The sequence below is a fragment of the Spea bombifrons genome, chromosome 7, assembly GCF_027358695.1.
Source record: "Spea bombifrons isolate aSpeBom1 chromosome 7, aSpeBom1.2.pri, whole genome shotgun sequence".
In the NCBI taxonomy this organism is placed as follows: Eukaryota; Metazoa; Chordata; class Amphibia; order Anura; family Pelobatidae; genus Spea; species Spea bombifrons.
The window spans coordinates 4,070,717-4,090,591 of NC_071093.1; the positions used below are offsets into that span (position 1 = coordinate 4,070,717).

At 40.1% G+C, this 19,875-nt stretch overlaps 1 protein-coding gene across 1 annotated transcript in view; it reads right to left on the bottom strand.

Annotated features, from left to right (window-relative positions):
* TMEM163 (transmembrane protein 163) overlaps positions 1-19,875 on the bottom strand; it is a 37,657-nt gene that overhangs the window by 8,273 nt on the left and 9,509 nt on the right. The window contains exons 3-5 of the mRNA XM_053471898.1: positions 10,062-10,105; positions 8,979-9,070; positions 520-616 (exon numbers count right to left, since the gene is read on the bottom strand). Coding sequence (XP_053327873.1) covers positions 520-616; positions 8,979-9,070; positions 10,062-10,105 — 233 coding nt within the window. The remainder of the gene's footprint in view (positions 1-519; positions 617-8,978; positions 9,071-10,061; positions 10,106-19,875) is intronic.

Here is a 19,875-nt window from a genome sequence, read left to right on the forward strand (position 1 = left end):
TGCCGTGTGACGACCGAGAATGGTGTTTAAATCTAATTAATCCCCTTTTCTTATGTAACAAAGCCCTCGTGGCGTGATCAGTCATTCTGCTTGTTGAGATGTTTTTCTGTTGTCATATAGATTTCCGAACCAACGAGATGACAATGGGTGAGTTTAAAGGATATTACATTAAAGTGATTTTAAATTTCCTTTCCCAACAATGTTTGGGCAAAAGTGAATTTTTTACCTTAGAAAAGTGGTGCCTAAGGCCCCCACTGGGGAACTTTTCACCCCTTAGAAAGAGTACATAGCAAGAGACCTCTATCACGATTAGAACAGGCATGGTTAAGCAGAGAAAAAACATTCTTCACAGTGAGGCCTGTAAAGCTTTAGAATCCACTACCTACGCTGGTGTCGATTTCAAGCACAGTGGAGTCTCTTTTAAGACCGGGATCAATGCTAGTAGGAAAGGAAAGGTTGAAGTATAAAGAATAATAATGTCAGTAAGGGCAGATACCCAGCATGTTCCGGGCAACTTACTACTTCTGGAAGCACCCGGATGGCCAGGTCGTGAATCGCCTTCCCCACGATGCACAGCGCCGAGAAGAGGAATATCACACCCAAGATAACACAGGCTCTGTGGAGGAAGCAGAGAACCAAAGGGATTATTCTCCACTTCTAAATAATACGCAGCAAAAAAATAAATCTAAAAATCCTAAACTCAGGATCTACACGATTATCCCTTCCCGTTAAATCACCGCTTTAAATGTCGAAGGGCGAGAGGGCTTCTGAAAAAAAATGTCCGACCAACGTTGCCGTAGATGTCAGCCTTTCCAGGATATAATAGAGATATAAGATATAAGAAGAACGTCAACGCTGCGTGAAAGTCCCGTACTACAGAACAGAGTCCTCAGAGTCCCACCGACATCTAAACCAGTGATTCCCGGCTCTTAAACTCATAGCACCCAACTGTCTCGTCTGTCAGGTCCACCTGTGCCAGTCCACAAAGTTCATACGGAGATTAACCAAAAATACCCGTCCATCGTGATCGCCCCATCCCACCTCCCTTCTTAATAATAACCAGCACTTTAAAGTCATGAGATACCTTATTCATTTGTAATAATATTAGAATGGTTTTTATATCGCACGCATGCTATCTGATCTCTCCCTCTCCTTTCTCTTCTCCGTCTCCCCTCCGTGTCCCTCTCCCTTCCCCTACTCCACCCCCAAATGGCAAATTTTCCCATCTGGCTGCCATTTTAGATTCTTTATTCCCTCTATTATTTTATTTCTATAGTCTTTCTTTTCCTTTTTTATCTTTTTTCTTCTTTACCATGGTTTCCTTGGAGACAACATGTTTTGACATGTGTGAACCCGCTAAAATGGCAGGTGTCATGAAAACACGCGTGAGACATCCATCTGGCAGACGTTTAAATTTCCCCCTCCATGGTCATACTTTAAACACGCGTGTAATTCAACGGTCACCAATGCAACCTTGAGCCCAAATCAAAACACCATCTAAAAAAAGATCTTTATTTAAATTATTATTAAAAATGATGTCATAATTTAATAAAGCATTGTAACTATGTGTCAGGAGATCCATGTTTTAATTACATTATTTTAACTTTATGGCTCTGGCTGCCCGGAGCCCCCTTTGTCCAATCAGCCTCCACAGACAGCATTAGAAGGCGCTACACACATTTAAAACACAGAGCTCTAGGATATGACATCATACCCCGTGTTCCGTGTCTTAAAGTAACGGCGCTCCTTTTAATATGATGCAGACCCAGCGAGGAGGGGATACCTTGAAGAGCCTAGGGCAGCAGTAAAAGTAAATATGTCGCTGATGGTGCCCTTCATTGGTTGCTACCCCCTGATCTATGCAGACATCTTTATAAACCGAGACCGATAGGCGCGAAATATTTTGTTTTTCCATTAGTTTTTTTTTTATAGTAAATATAAAAAATCCTCGGTGGATTTAGCGATATTAGCACACGGTTGCCCGTAACACAGCAGCCAATGATTTAAAGCCCCGGCTCTATCTATTGCGTTTAATTCATTGTTGTGGAGTTGATTTGCTCTTCGCTTACAGTTCAGACTCGTTAAATATTAATACTTAATTTCAAGCCTTCGATGGCTTCGAGGACACCGTCATTAATCTGCCGAACACACAGAGCGGGGTTTTCCATACACAACACGAGACGACTTCCACAGAATGCTCACCAGAGGCCGTACTCCACTTGTTGGTGGACTACAATTCCCATAATGCTCACCTAGGCGACAGCCAGCTTAAAGAGGCATAGCATAGGAACTGCACCCCATGTCTCTTGGAATGTCGGGGGGTTCGTTGCTGCAACAGCCAGTTTATAAAACTTTACTAAACATTCTTTGAAGTATTATTAAGTATATGATATATATTATATTTGTATAATATTAAGGGTTGTAAAAAAAACTAAGTGACTTCAGGACGGTGTCATTTTCCCCCGAGATACAGGAGAGATACAGAACGCAATCGCTGGCAGCCTAGAAGCTTTGGCAGCCGCTGAGCGGTGAAGTATTAAACCGTGGAAGCCGCACAGCAGTCGGCTGCTGTCTAAATGGAGCTGCTGACGTCAGCCGGCCGTATTGGTTGGCAGAGGGGCGCGGGGTACCCTCAGCACCACGTTGGCGCCGGCAGTAAAAATGTTTCTTGCTGCTGCCCCTGGGCGACAATCTGCAATAGCAGCTTTCTTACGGATTATGAGAAATATGACTCCCGGGCGCAGTGAAAGCGCTGGGGAGAGAGGAACGTGCGTCACCTCGGCCTCCTTCTCAACTGCACTGCAGGTTCATAATGAAGAAGATGTGAATGCGGACACTCTGCCCGTCCTGCACTTAGTGAATAATCGCCTACGAGCTTATAGCCTAAAAAGAGCAAATAAAATCCCTTTTATTTCTGACGAAAAGACTGAATGACCCGAGATGTTATTTACAAGATATTGTTTATTTGTATTAATATAATTATTATTCTTATGTTTATTATTATTGTTGTTGTTGTTATATTTATTATTATGTTTATTATTTTTGTTATATTTATTATTATGTTTATTATTACCGTATTTGCTCGATTATAAGACGAGGTTTTTTCCAGAGCAAATGCTCTGAAAAATACCCCTCGTCTTATAATCGGGGTCGTCTTCTAATCAGACCCAAAAAAAATGCTGGCGCCATGCTGCTTACCGGTCGCGAGCAGCGTCTCTTCTGTTAGAAGCAGGGCAGGAAGCTTGCAGCGTCCTCACAGAACTCTATCTCCCCCCTCCCTCCTCTGAGGGCGGGGCCAGAGAAGTTGCTACAGCCGGTCCCCTGCAGAAGTCTGCGAGTGGGAGATCTGCAGTTCAGGTGAGGGGGTGGGGGAGGGTTTTTGAGTATGTGTGAAGTGTGTGTGATTAAGGGAATGAATGAGTATTTAAATGTTTGTGAATGAGTGTGAGTGTGTGTGTGATAGCATGGATGTGTAAGGGGGGTGGGGGTTGTAGCATGGCATATGGAGGCTGTAATCCCACTGCTATCATCCCCAGGTTCCAGCATGTACTGGCTGCCTTGGCTTGATAGGAGTGTGATTGCTGTTAGCAGTTTGATATATATATATATATCAAACTGCTAACAGCAATCACACTCCTATCAAGCCAAGGCAGCCAGTACATGCTGGGTTAAAAGGCATATCATGGGGCTGAGTGGCATATAGGGGGTTAAAATGCATTTCTGGACCTCCAGAAATGCATTTTAACCCCCTATATGCCACTCAGCCCCATGATATGCCTATATACCTCCAGAAATGCTTTATACCCCCCTATATGCCACTCAGCCCCATGATATGCCTTTTAACCCCCTATATGCCAGAGTGGCATACAGGGGTATAAGGCATATCATGGGGCAGAGTGGCAAATAGGGGGGTATAAAGCATTTCTGGGGGCAGAGTGGCATAACTGGGGGGGGCAGGTTGGCAAATAAAAGGAAATTTAAAAAATATATTTTTCTCAATCATAGCTTTTATTAAACATGAAAATAATTTACATTAATTAATATTTACTGGTAAAACTTTTTCCCTATAGGGTAGTCTTATATTCAGGCTTTTTGTTTTTTTCCTAAATTAATATTTTGATTTTGGGGGGTCGTCTTATAATCGGGGTCGTCTTATAATCGAGCAAATACGGTATTGTTGTTGTTATATTTATTATTATGTTTATTATTTTTGTTATATTTATTATTATGTTTATTATTATTATTGTTGTTATATTTATTATTATGTTTATTATTGTTATTATTATTATTATATTTTTTATTATGTTTATTAATATTATTATTGTTATTATTATAATCTTTTATTTATATAGCGCCAACAATTTCTGCAGCGCTTCTTACAGTCCATACGTTCAAAGGGTCCGGCAAAACCAGGACTGACAGACTAAGACGAACCAATACATTCTGTAAAAAGGGCTCGGCTCGTGAGCTTACAATCTAGAAGGAAGGAAGTGTCTTGCGCAATAAAATAGTGAACAATGAAATCAAACGCTGGACTCCAAGGTGACTCCTAAATCTTTGCTTCTCATAATTGGTACATCTCCAAAAAAAAAAATCAAAATATTGAACGTCCTTGATTGGAAAAATATTCTACAGATTCGCAAGGAAGAGCGGGGTCAGCTGGAGAGCTGCCTTTCGGGTCCCCTGATAACTATAATGAATAATGTATGAGGGGTATGGATTGTTCAGATCCTTTAATACAATGTTTGGCTAAATCTATAGATTCTGTATTAAAAAAAATCTTATAAAATGAAGGTTATTTCCAATAAAGCCACAGTTTGGAAAATACTGCTAAATATGTGTATTTTAAATGACGTTACTCTTGTTTAGCTCTGATGAAGACCTCATGGAGGTTGAAACGTCGGCATAAATATATTTTTCTGTCCCTTGACCTCATGTAAAGGTCCGGACTGGCCATCTGGTACACCGGGCATTTGCAAGCTGGCACTCGATCTGCCGAGATCCATGGTGTCCAATATTTCAATTTTAGTAACACCGAGAAGAGGAAAAACCCCGCTGAGAAGTCCACACATAGGAAAAAGCAAGAGAAAAGATACAAATGGGCAGGGATTTTGAGTGTTTTTGAGTTGTTTTTATGTAACTAAACCTTCTGAGTAATAAAAAAAAATAGCAGAATTGCCAAAGTTTATTTGTTTAACGTTCTAGAGAGAGGAACGGAGAAGCCTCTGGGTGAATATCTAACACAATTCAGTTGAATGAATAGAAAGAAGGAGCGGTGTAGACGGTGATAGACAAAAGTCATGAGGGTGAAGGAGGGTGCAGAATGTCTGAGCAAAGAGCGTCATAAATTGGAGGAGGAATTGGCAAAGTAATGGGACAGAAGAACAAGGTGGATGGACACGGGTTGGAAGAGGAAAGAAGGAATGATGCAGAAACCAATAGATAGCGGAAGGAGACATCGTAGACTTACTCATAGAGTAGGGTGTAAAGTCACATGAACTTTAAGGAACTCAGAGGTCTCTTTTTTAGATGTAATGAAAGTGAATGAGCAGACTTAATGGAAGATAAAGGGTAGAATTGGGCAAACTGATCGAGGAAATGGGAGATTGAGGAGGGAATAAATAAATGCGGAATAAAAGAAACATGACTTCACGTCCACGTTTTCAATAATAAAATAAAGGGCTTTATGTTTAAGTCATAGCAGGTAAAACGGGCAAAGATCAGTAATTTTCAATGGGAATATCTGTCTTTGATCAGAAGCACTGTTACTTCACCCTGGCGTCATGCAATCCCAGAATAAATGTTCCGGATCAGATCCTAATCTGTATAAATGGTGAATACGCAGAATTATCCTAGAACCGTTCTGCACCGATCAGCGAAAAACTCTTTATAAAAAGGGCTTTTTCCCCCCTTTTTCATTTGTAATTTTACATGCAGCAGAAGTCTCTGTGTTCTACATTCACAGTAATTATGATGTCATGCGAGACGGCGTATGTAACATCTGTGCTACAATGTATCAGATGGGATTTACTGCAGAATAGTGTCTTTATGTATCAAACCCGCTCTCAGAATACCCGCTATCCTGTCAAACGAGACAAATAAATTATATATATAAAATAAATATATACAGTATAATATATATATATATATAAAATAGATACAGTATATTATATATATAGATATAGAATATAAATATATACAGTATATAAAATATATATAGAATATAAATATATACAGTATATAATATATAATATATAATATATATATATGTGAAAAGGCATCCCAATGCTGGGGCAGACAGAAGACCCGTTTGTTCTCTTCAGGCTTCATGTGTTTTAAACCTAATTAAAGAGAGATCTCAAAACATGCAAATTAGGCGTCTTTAGCGCTTCCTTATGTTTATTCAATATTCAAATTACATCCAAAATTAGAATATGTAGGTATATCCTGCGTGTCTGAAACGAGGAATACGAAACGCGATTTATTCCTAGCTGGGGAAAAACACGGCTTCCAATTTATAGAAACAAATAATCTCATTTTACTTGTCAAGCCTTCCATAAAGTAATGTTTTGTGTTTTGTTGTTTTTTTTTTTCATATACCCAACTATCTAAAAAAAATATGTTTTTTCCCTTGCGTTTTGAGATTCAGGAGCCGTATGCCGATATCCCATCCATGTTTACACCCCTCACTGTATTACCCTCTACCACTTCTGCTGGGAAGCTGTCCCATTTATCTACTACCCCCTCAATAAAGTAAAACCTCCTTCCGTTACGTCTCTAGTTTTAGATTAGGCACTCTCGTTCTAACATGTAATAATAATCTTCCCTCCCGTACCGGGTGCTTTTCATACACGTCACATGGTGAAACTGAATTAATAAGATGAAATTTGCAACATTATAAAAAGAACTGAAGGTGCAAATCGGTTGACACAAGAAGACCTTGTAAGTTTTAATCCCTCCGGCAACACAAGACGCCGTTTTTGGATGCCTCGTTATAAATAGAGTTAACTAATGAATGACCGGACTTGTGCCAAAAAACACGGATCATGAATGGGTTCCACGGATCGGTGTCAGGATCGAGTAGTCGACCCATTCCGTGATTGCAGTGAAGCGAGATATAAAGATACGAAGGACCGAGGACGCTTTGCCGACGCCGACGCCGAGAGGAATCGTTTGTTCATCCATCGCAGAGTCGCCGATGTGAAGAACCACAAAGCGGACAGATGGGGTAACAGATTGCGCTCGGAACACAGACTCTCCCGCCGAGGCGGTAACGGACAACTTCCGAAAGGAATCTTTACCTCTGATTTGTGACGATCAAGCGCTCGGCGCTCCGACAGAACGACGAACCAAAATAAAAATCTATACTTTACTCCATCTTTGGGGGAGACCTGGTGATCACTAATACCCCAGCTCGGCAACATAAAAGAAATCTATTTAAAAGGGTAAAATCCACCAAATGATTGGATGTTGGTAGGCAGCCATATGCAAGGTAGCCCAGACTACATGGGCATTATTATTATTATTATTATTATTATTATTATTATTAGCCATCCAGGGTATTAGCAACTTTAAGGGGTCTTGGTCATCCATATGGTCCAGTAACATAGTAACCACAATATACAGACGATCATCACGACTTCTATATACATAATAACCAAAATAATTCATCACTTCCACCAGCGAGGATCCAGCAGTGCGCCATGGACACTGTCGGCGCCCGTATAGTAGAAAGCCTAGGGGTGGCCCTGGATGGGCTATTAAATATCCCTCTCAGGGCCGCCATCTTTTTGCAGATCTGTTCGGCGGCAGCTCGGATACGATCTGATATAATTCACACTTACAGATTAACAATAGTTTTACACCAAATATTTGCAAACGTCTTGACGGAGCACGCGAATAAACGCAGAGTATTATCACGCTGCATCAAGAGGAAGAGCTGGCCTGTCAAAAGGAGCGGGTGGGGGATGGAAATTAGTTCATAATGTGAGTTTTTTCCACCAAAAGGAAAGTTACTGGAACTTAAAATGCTCGTTTTCTGTGGATTCCAGTGCATTTTGCCAGGGGGGGACGGGGTCGGTGCATGGTTTTTTTTATTTGTTGGAGTTAAAATACTACATCCTGTCTGATTTTACTCCTCCCCTGTCAGCAGTTACTGAAACAGGAAGTGTACTTAAGTACACTGCCTATGCAAGCACATCTTAAAGGCACACCGTACCTTTTAATGCAGGCCATGGAGGCTTTGCCAGCTCAGCACAGTCCTCGGCAGCGGTGGTAGCCGGTTTTGGAGATCAGAGATCTCCCTTCTAGCTGGAACCCTGCAGGGCATGATCGCCTAAATGGGTGAATTTTCCCCTGGTTTTGGGGCAGGTCACTGCTGCCCCCCTGGACCTGCTGCCCTAGGCCAGTACGCACCACTGAGCGCTGGACTCGATATATACTTATTCAGGTTTCAGGGTTTCTTTAGCCAATTTTCCTTGATTGTACCAGGGTCTAAAGGAAGATCCATACTTAGGACACGAAACCTCCCTACCGAGGCCTGCGTTTTTGCTACGTCAGCATAATTTAGTTTAAAATTGATAATTTAAATTAAGCCAACATACAAAGAAACAGAGAAACGGTCCTTTGGATCCATAGGTTGGTTTTCTAATAAATTCATGAATTATCTAAATTAGGAAAATGATAAATTAGGTGACTTTATACAGCTAAAGATAATTTAACATTCACTTGATGAGCGGAAAGAGTTCATCAACCGCGGCTAAAGAGTTTCTAAACCCGGCCACCGACTATAAAGCTAAAGAGCCACAAAAAACATGTATTATTCCAATTCAGCCCCAGAGCGGAAACGCTGTTTTTTTTAGACAAACAATAAATTGAATTTCCATGAATGACGCAGATAGAGTGCAGAATACAATACACGCCGTCGTCGTATCTCGGGGTCACTGCCGCTCAGAACACGAGGCGCTTGCCGTACTCACATGTACTCTTTGTGCGCGGAATGCACGGCGGCTGCGTTGCTGTAACGCCACAGGACTATCGCCGACGATAAAACGTCTAGAACCGCGTCAAACTAAGCGGAAGAAAGAGAGGGGAATAAATAGCTGGGTTTTTTTTGTTTCATTCTTTCAAATGAATCAACTGAAATCTGGATTTCTAGATTGAAAAAAAAAAGCTTTACTTTGAAAATATTTACTTTTGCAAATGCAGTAAATCTACCATTAAATAAATGCTATTAACTTGCGTAACCATAGTAACAGTAGATATAAAATATAAAAAATATGATATATATATATATACATAAATAGCCTAGAACTACTTAAAATATAATTGCTTTTCTTTTTTTTTGTTTTTTTCTTTAATCTCATGTCCCCAAAAATAAATGATGAAAATGGATCTGAAATAGAAGGCGAATGACTAATCTCGGTGTACGTAAGCGAATGAACGTAAGCGAAGAATATCTTTGGAACAGCCCCATTGAGCTATTTAAAGACAGAGTCCCGCTTTGTGACATAACGTGGCGACTGTTATAGTTGGCCGTTATCCAAGCCGCGATTTAAGTCACACGAGGGGGATATTTGATAACTTCATTCAAAACCAAAGTTATAAATAATTCACTCGCAGTTGTTTAAAAAATCAACGTTCCATTCTTGTCCAATACCCGGTTTGCTTAGAATGCTTCCGTGAATTCTACGAGGAACGGGATCTTTCAGGAAGCTTTTACTGGGAACTTTAAGGTGGATTTGGCCACTATGTTCGTGTCTTTGGCCACCAAACTGCCGACATTTACATCTTTAACAGTTTCCATTTTGTCTGAATTTCCGGCAAATGTAATAATTTGTTTCTCTAGAGGACTAAAAATAAATTGAATAAAATAATGTAAGGCAAATTAAAAAAAAAAGCTCCTTCCATCAGTCGGCCATTTTGAACTACAAGCGGATGGAAGCCAGGCCTGGAGCCAGGTCTGGAGATCCGGCTCGGAGTTGGTGAACTCCCATGATCCTCTTAGCCGTAAAGTGCCACCTTACTGCCCTGAAACCTCCGATTTGCTGATTAATACTTACCGCAAAGCCAAATGACGAAGCACTGTACCGCATAACAGAAACAGCTGGGGAAAAAAAGAAACAAAAATCATATTAATATATACCATATCTCATCACATAAAACTGTATTTTCAACGCTAACCACACCTTCCAAGTGTCCTGATATAATCTGGGCAGTCCCGAAGGTGGGACTTGTCGTTCTATTGCGATAATGACCCAACGAGCTGGAGCTACCTAAACACGAAGCCACCGGGCGGCTGTGGAAATACACGCAGGGAACTATTTGGAGCCTTATTTGGTATGATGACATCACAATATAATGTGGGCGTGGATCTTGAGTATTATACGGGATCGAACGGGGGTAAAAATGGTCAACTTTGTTTGTAAATTCCTGGGAATATTGAAAATCCTATTAAAATGTGCAAAAATAACCCCATAATGTGAGCAACACAATTACCTACCAAACCTATAAAAGAAATGAAGCTACGGACCGGGGGGGGTACTCATGACAACGTTTTATTCGTAAATAATTCTACTCCGGAGAGTCCGGCTCAGCTGTTAAACCCTAATTGAAACATTGAAAATCATTCCATACGAGTGTCAGCGTCTACCGGCTATTTGTTTAAACTCATTACTGTCAAATCATTCGTTTCGCCGTTAATGAACCCTGAACCGCGTTTAGTTTTGCTTTTTCCCTTTTCCAAGCATCGCTAATAATTTGATCCTTCTTGAGAGATTCTCGGTTCCGTAGATTTGGTTTCGTCTTTTGGCCTCATCTCCTAATATCTTTTTTTTTTTATTTTTTTTTTCTGTATTCGTTTCTGGATTACCGCGCGACCGTTTCAGTAAAAAACCGAATATGATGTAAGAAAAAAAATTTGGAGCCGGCTATAGCAGGAATAATGGTGAAAAAATGGTTTAAAATATCATCAAAAATAGATATAATAAAATCTAAAAAAAAATAAATAAAAATAATAAAATAAAATAAAATAAATATAAAATAAATATAAAATAATAAATATATTAATCTTCATAAATAATAATAAAAAAAAATCAGCAACTTTAAGCAAGTTTAAGACTTTTTGGCCATAAAAAATTCTCATAAAAGTGAAAATGTATTTTCTAAAGAAATGTGCATTATTTGTAACGTAACATGTCATATAATGATACTTCAGAGAATAAGGAAAGAAAGATTTCTACCAACAAAGATTTCTGTCTCGACAGGCGACTCTCTAGAGAGAGGCATTCAAATACAACCAAAAGAGTTCAATGCCGAACAAGAAAAAAAAGAACATTTAATGACGGCGTTGCTTTGATGTTTCCGACACCGAGAAGCGCTATTCATGGTAATTACAACAAAAGAGCGTGGAACACCTCGCTGGGATGCTGAAGAGCCTCGCTACCCGCGGGAGCCGCTGTGTGACGAACTAACACGCCGTCCATTCATCCTCCAAGAAAAGAACTAGAAATGATCAAGAACGGGAAGCGTTCCCCCGGCCTCGTTACCGTTCCGGGGTAGAAAAGTCAAGATTCCGTTCCGACCGTTCCGTGGGGCTTTTTTGATGGGAAAATAAAGAATGCAATGGGGCAAAGTTTGAATTTTTGATTAATACGGTTCGTGGAAAGGCTTTGACTAAAAAAGGGCGGTAAAAACGGACGGCACAGACGGAGCGGTATCTGTATTCCACGCGTGGCGTAAAAAACACGATTTCCGCCAATTATTTTCATGTAGAAAACTCAGAACTGGCAAAAAAAAAAATCCCTGCTGCCTCTAACGTGGCTGAGAAGTTTTGTTTTGGTTCAATCGCCCGTGAATCGTAATCGTTCACAGATATTGTTTCGCTGTTGAGTCGACTAAGTGAGAAAATATGTTTTATGTAAAAAAAATACACGTTTTCATAGTTTACGCAGAAATCCCGTGAACCGATAAATACTTTGGGTTACTTTCCATCAGATGTAGTTCTGTGATGGTTCATGAGGTCTCCAACCAACTCAGTAAATCGGCGAGTACCAGCAGCTAAAGATGTCTCTTAAATAACATGTAATCGGATGTGACATTACATACTACATACTACATACTACATACTACATATTACATACTACACGGTGTATTATGTGCTGGGTGGGGAGGAAACCCGAAAACGTCTGGGGGGCTCAATAGTATAATTGCCCCAAAAAACATTTGGGAAGCACTATCCGGTCCCATTCAGCACACGTTCAAAGAAAGAAACCCCATTTAAGAAGCACAAAAAGGATCTAATCATGGTGTAAATGCTGCCGTGTGTACTTGTGGCTTTAGATACCCTGGTGGCTCGATCTGGAACTGCAGCTTTCGTTACGTATCAAAAGCGATTCTGCTACAAAGTTCCAGAAGCGGTCTTATCGCCATAGTAAGAAATGGGATGTTCCGGTTTCCATGGCGATACGGCCACTATCCAAACTCTGGCCCAGGACGGCAGCACAGAGCCCCGTAACGGTGAATGAGGATAGCAGCTGATATCTGTAATGTGATTGACCTTCAGCGAGGAAAATGATGAATTTCGACCGCTTCGTACTCCGGGGATCCGTCGCCATTCGTCAGATGTCAGCGCTCCGGAGCTTTCCCTCCGCGATATGTCGGTGGAAATGTCAGGCGGACCGGGTGAAAACGGGTAGAACAAGGCCGAGCGGTCAGCTGCGGAGAGACCTGCGGTGATCCTTCAGGTTAAAAAAATCCAATAAACAGAGAATTGCTTTCTCTCGCGTTCTTGAAAAGTCGATGTCAGAAAGACCCGGCGCTGCGCGGAATTCTGCGCCCGACCGCAAAATAAAGATATTTCATTCATTCGTTATTACCAGATACTCGGCACTGTATATGTTAATATACAATGTATATACGCCCTATTCATTGAAAATGATGCACTATTCTTTGCTTTCTAGGTAGAGCAGATGTAAAACCCAAACCGATACTAAGGCTATTCCAACCCCCCCCCCAATAAGGTAGATAAGGGGGGAGGGGGGCATTTTAAACTTCGCCCCAGGTGGCATTATGTCTTGGGCCGGCCCTGGGTGTTGGTGTGAGGGTGTATGTGTGTGTGTAGGTGTGTATGTGTGTGTATAGGTGTGCATGTGTGTGTGTAGTAGTGTGTGTGTATAGGTGTGTGTGTGTATGTGTATGTGTCTGTGTGTAGATGTGTGTGTGTATGTATAGGTGTGTGTGTGTAGATGTGTGTGTAGGTGTGTGTGTAGGTGTGTGTGTAGTAGTGTGTGTGTATATGTGTGTGTGTATAGGTGTGTGTGTATCTGTGTGTGGGTGGGTGTGTGTGTGAATGTGTGTGTGTGTATAGGTGTGTGTGTATGTAGATGTGTGTGTGTGTGTAGGTGTGTGTGGGTGTGTGTGTGTGTGTAGGTGTGTGTGTGTGTGTAGGTGTGTGTGTAGTAGTGTGTCTGTGTATGTGTATGTGTGTGTATGTGTGTAGATGTGTGTGTGTGTGTAGATGTGTGTATAGGAGTGTCTGTGTATGTGTGTGTGTATGTGTGTGTAGGTGTGTGTGTGTGTGTGTGTATGTGTGTAGATGTGTGTGTAGGTGTGTATGTGTGTAGGTGTGTATGTGTGTGTATATAGGTGTGTGTGTGTGTGTGTAGGTGTGTGTGTATATAGGTGTGTATGTGTGTAGATGTGTGTATAGGTGTGTATGTGTGTGTGTAGGTTTGTATGTGTGTGTATCAGTGGGATATCTTGCTAGCATTATTATGTGAGGGATGACAGATCCTCCGTGGATTTCCAGCGTATTAACCCCGTGTTGTTGATTTCAGCTCTAATGAGGCAGCCTGAGATGAATTAGGGACGTATTCCTGGTTAAACTGCCGGCAGGTCGCTCGCGCATGTCCGTGTTTATTCCGCACCGTCAGCGGTGATGCTGGGTATTTTGCTGGCCGTAGCAACTGAACGCGATAATATTTAAGGCTCAGCGTAACTTTTGCTTGCAGGGAAGAATAATTACGTTTGAGATATTGTCTGTGCGCACGTCTGCGTTCTTCATAAATATATCCAAACGCCGCGGACACCGTATGGTGGAGATCGCCGGGGCGTCCCAGCGGGTGGCTACCGGTTTGGTGAAATCTCCAGATCACCCGGAATGGATTGGATTGGGCGATATACACCGTATATATATATATATATCCACGTCTTCGCGCATTTTCTTATAACAATTCTTTTTAACGACTCATTAATATTTAAAACATTTATTGGGATTTTCATTTTTTTTCTTTTTTTTTTCTAATTACAAATTTACTTTGCTAAACAAATTTCAAATAACCCCCGGCCAGCGGTAAAAGCCCAACCTACTTCGTGTGTTTTCCATGATTTTTCCATGGGTGGAAAATGACACATTTTTAAAATTCTCTCCTTTTGTATAAAATTCATTTTTTTTTAATTTGAATATATAGTTTTTCTATAATGGGTCCATATTTTTTAATATCTGTTAATTCCAAGACTGGAATTCACACTTCCATTGTGAAAACAATAAAAACATAGAATCTCCCAACAGTTCGGCCCCATTCGGCCCCCCGTCTAGTCTTCCTGCTGTAAAGACTCAAACCTTAATCAGTCGTTGGTCTCGTCTTAGATTCAGGAGCCGTATGTCTATCCCATGCATGTTTAATCCCCTCACTGTATTACCCTCTACCACTTCTGCTGGGAGGCTGTTCCACTTATCTACCACCCTCTCAGTAAAGGAAAACTCCCTTATGTTTAGACTATGGTCTCTTGTTCACTCAAAATAAAAACGCTAAATAATGTATTTGAATAGCCTGCTTGACGACCCAGTTCATTCTATGAAACATTCGGGGAAGGGAGGATAGAAATCTAGCGTTAAAAGATTCCATAACAGGATTTACATTGAGCCGGAACTCCCTCGCAGTACTGCTTACCCAGCATTTCTGCAGCAAAATCAATTAAAATTAAGTCAGCAAAAGATTTCTCATTTATTTTAATTAGACAAAAAAAAAAATAATTAAAGTGTAAAAATTGATCCCTAAAATAATTTACATTTAGGTTGTACGCGGCTTGCAGAGCAGTGCAGAGGGAGCGTGTTAAGGGGCCGCGCTGGAAGGTTGTCAACAAGAAACTACAGAAAATGGTACATTATTTAAAACGAGAATACATTTATTTAACATCAACACTACTGCTCAAAAGTTTGGGGTCACTCTGCTGTTTTCATGTAAAACATGGAACTTTCTGGCTGTAACATAATTGCAAAAAGGGTTTCTAACCATCAATTAGCCTTTTAAACGTAAACTTGGATCAGCGAACATAACGTGCCATTGGAACATAGGAGTGATGGGAGTGATAAAGGGCCATTGGAACACAGGAGTGTTGGGAGTGATAAAGGGCCACTGGAACACGGGAGTGATGGGAGTGAGAAAGGGCCATTGGAACAAGGGAGTGATGGGAGTGATAAAGGGCCATTGGAGCACAGGAGTGATGGGAGTGATAAAGGGCCATTGGAACACAGGAGTGATGGGAGTGATAAAGGGCCATTGGAACACAGGAGTGATGGGAGTGATAAAGGGCCGTTGGAACACAGGAGTGATGGGAGTGATAAAGGGCCGTTGGAACACAGGAGTGATGGGAGTGATAAAGGGCCATGGGAACACAGGAGTGATGGGAGTGATAAAGGGCCTCTATGAAGAGATTAAAAATCAGCTATTTCCAGCTACAATAGTCATTTACAACATTAACCCCATCTGCGCTGGATTTCTCATCCATTTCATGTCGTTTTGCATACATAGACATGTAAGGGGAGGCTGAATTGATATTCACTTCTCGTTATTAATTATTAATTAATTTAAAGTTTCACCCGGGTTATTTCCTGATCCGTACGCCTGGACGCAGTTTAGTAATGATTCCTTGTGTGAGAAATCTTGAAGTTTGTGCCACAGAGGGGGTATTTATGATAATAAGTGGCACCCGTCCAAGTTCATGCCAACTTGGTAACCGTATGTTCTTCGTGTCTCCATAGCATTGCTATGGAAACTAGAACCATAAAGATTCCCCAGACACCCAAAGGTAGCCCAGAACGGGTATTTCAGACCGAATACAGCGGCAGAAATATTGTAAAAAAACTTCAACTTATATTGTCGATAAACACCATTTGTTAAGTTAAAAGAGTTAATCATTTTTAAAAAATGTATTATTTATAATTCACAAAAATTCCGATTTATAAATAGTTTTAATACAATCAAAATTAAAATATTACACGGCCCTTGCACAAAGCGACATCACGTCGATGTCATTCTATCCGGGAGAATGATGACATTTAGAATTAGGTTAGAGTTGCAGAAAATGTCTCTGGATTTTGCTTAATTTTAGGTCAAATTCATTTAAGGGCAAAAAAAAAAAAAAACCTGGATAATTTTTTAAAAAAAATAAGTTAATTGTATTAAATGGTAACTGGAGGTAAGTATGTTGCCTGGGGGCCGAATTAACAAATGTTATCGTATGCATTAACCCCTTCACTACCAGGCTTTTTAGTACCATAAATGTTTTTGCCATTTTTACCATGCGTGGGTTTAAGTAAGATACCCCTTATCCGGGTTTGATCAAAAATGATTGTAAGTGATGTATGTAAAAAACCTATAAAAAATTGTATGTTATGTATGCAAGTGATCACTGAGCTGGCTGTATCATTTTTGTTTGTTTATTTATATTATTCTACATTTGTATTTATTTTTCATTAAACGTTGTTTCTCACTCTCTTCCCTACGATCCCTCGCTGTGATCAGCAAACAAGTCTCCATTGACTTGCATTGCTGATTGCAATGCCTGTGATTGGCCAGCAGGGGGGCAATCGGATATCCCGATTTTTCCATCAGCTCTGGACCTTTATCACGTAGGTCTAAGAGAACACGTGGCAAACGTGTCTTGTTCTAATATTAATGAAATGTATTTTCAAAGGAATTCCAAAGGCATGGACTGTGAATTGGTGTTTATATAAATTTATGAGCTGAGAGACCCAATCCTATCATCTTCTCATCCCAGAGAGTATTTCCCTCCACAAATCATTACCCCCCCCCAAACAGCCTTACAATTATTAAAAGTAACCCAAGATAATTCTCTGTCTTCTCGTCTTATTGCTTATGAAAAATATTTCCCTTTATACCGCAGACGTCTTTACGCTTTTATTCCTGCATGTATTACACCCCCGTATTAAAATAAAACACAGAAACCTTTTTACACGGATCAGCATTAGAGAAGGGAATTTTTCCAGACGTGAGCTGTGATTGTAATCGGAAGCTTCCCATCTGCTCATGTGGCAAATAAGACAATTCTCTCAGGGCTTTAAACCAGAATTCCAGTAAACCGATGCTTTGAAATAGTGATTTGTAGTTTTATAAGCCTTTATATATAGTATATATATATTTATACATTATTGTAAATACAGTATGTTATATATATATATATATATATATATATATATATATAGCCAGGCTAGAACCAAGCCAAGGTAACCCTTTGGACTCCAGAGTGCTTGTTTAACATATATCCGTGTGTATAAATATATATATATTCCACCAGTCTTCTTCTTACAGGTTTTTATGGCTGGGTGACGCAAAAGGAATGTGAAAATTGGATTTATATCAGGTAACTTGTGATCAGGGAGAAGCTGCTTAAAATATTCAGTGATACATTTGGAATATAACAAGGAGCTGTGAATTTAGCTGTGATGGCAGCTCAGGAGCTGAGAACACAAAAGTATTTGGCTTATACTTTGTCAATATTTCACATATAGACTTCCAAGTGTCTGATCTTAATCTATATATACCATATATTTCAGTATTATTAGCTTTACATTCCTTACGATGTCACACTGTGACATCATATGCAAACGAACTAACCCTACACAAAAAATCAGCCTATGTTTGAATATCAAATCTCTTGTTGAAAGAACCTCTAAGCATCCCTTGGGTGAGGGATGATGGGACATGCAGTCTAAAATACCTGGAGGTCAAAACTTGCCCGTTTTGCTCTAAAACATTAGAAACACATGCAGGAATTGTCAGGGTTTGCCCCCAAAGCAAAAGGTTTTGACCCCAAACTCGGGGTGAATGGACAGATTCTCCGGGTCACCCAGCGGGCTCCTTTATATTCTATTATAATTTAATAATATCTGAGTATCTCAAGTGATTCTGACTGCAATATCACAACTGAAATCCCTGCTTGAATACAGGTGACTTTATTCTGAATATATTATAGAATCATTCAGTTGCCACCATTAGTCACTGATATAATATGATGGCCTATTAAATGGCCAGTCCATACATAATATATCATCTCAGTGTTGGGTAATACAGAAAACGTATGCATTTTATGATAAACAAAGTCCATCCACCCCCAGTAAGTAACAATCGCCGCGTCCTCAGCAATGTGATTTTTCACATTTATCCCAATCCTTTTATTAAATTGAGGTTTGATTTATTGGCTATAATATCACGTTACCCCTCTGGCACCGGGAAAGCTGTATAATGAGGGCCGTGGTGTCCAGGGGGATTTCATATTTTGGATATTGTATTACAGTCTCTGTTAAATTAAGATTATGAGACATTCCGGATATTCATTTATTTCCTTATCGCCAGTAACATTTTATCTTTTGGTTTAAATTGTTACGGATATGGAACTCATGGAACAAACGGGCGGAAGCGACCATGTCCCTTATTACAATTATATCCAGTAATGGTAAATTAGAGCCGTTTTCTTGAAGTTTAAAAAATTTATATATTTTAGGCAGTCCTTCTGTCCATTATCGTGTATATTTGGAATCACTGGGTAAATGATCAATAAAAAGTGGTTTCAGATGTTTGGGTGTCGTAAGATTGCATCTCCTGAAGGAAAGACCTCAGAGGTTTTGAAAGCTTATTGACTCTTCGCCGTACTCTTTGAGTACCTGGTCTGTCTTATGGGAAATTCTATATTTCCAAATATAACAAAAGCAATTAAGTATCATGGCAAGTTGTTGAGTGGCCCATGACTCTGAGATGACCTTGAGGGGACACCCCAGGACACCACGGTGCACGTGGATTAGCGTGTCTCCAGCCATCTTCTTAATGCATCATATAATCACATAGAGACTTTCTGGTTGTTAAGCCAATCTCAAGGCGCATATTCTTTGCTAAATAGAACCCTTTGCTGCCCTACTTCGTGAAAATTAACAGCCCCATTCCAGGTACTAAAAAAAGGTTTTACATCAAACAAAACGGGTTATTTTGTTGTTAATGTAGAAGATGTAACATTGTTTTCCTGGAACGGAGAAAAACACAGATTTTATACAGATCTACTGATGGAGAGAACGGGACTCCTATGTCAAGCTGGAATAAATCGATATAAATAAGAGGGTTCCTGTTCTTATATAACACACAGTGTACATCCACAATAGCTGACTGCTCAGCAAGTTGACAAAATCAGCTGTGGTGGTTGTCCTCTTGGCCAACTCCAATATGATGATTTTGGTAAACTAGATTTTTTAACCTGCATTTCCACATTCAGCCACTGGTGGAGCTGTTCTGCAGCCAGATGTATACATAGCATGTCTACCCAGGCCGGATCTTCTCTGTGTTTATTCTAAGGATTTCAGAGCACTTTTATTTGCTGATACTTTCATCTTTTGGTAAAGACTACATGGCGCATGTGTTTTGGGGGCTTCATAATCGGGCAGTTCCTCCGGGCAAATCAGGGGCTTAAAGTTATCATTCAATTGTTATTGGTATTCAGCATAAACAAATAATTACAGCATGTATAAAATCATACAAAAGTCTAGATTCCTGGTGAATCTAGGAATATTTAGGAAATACATCAAAC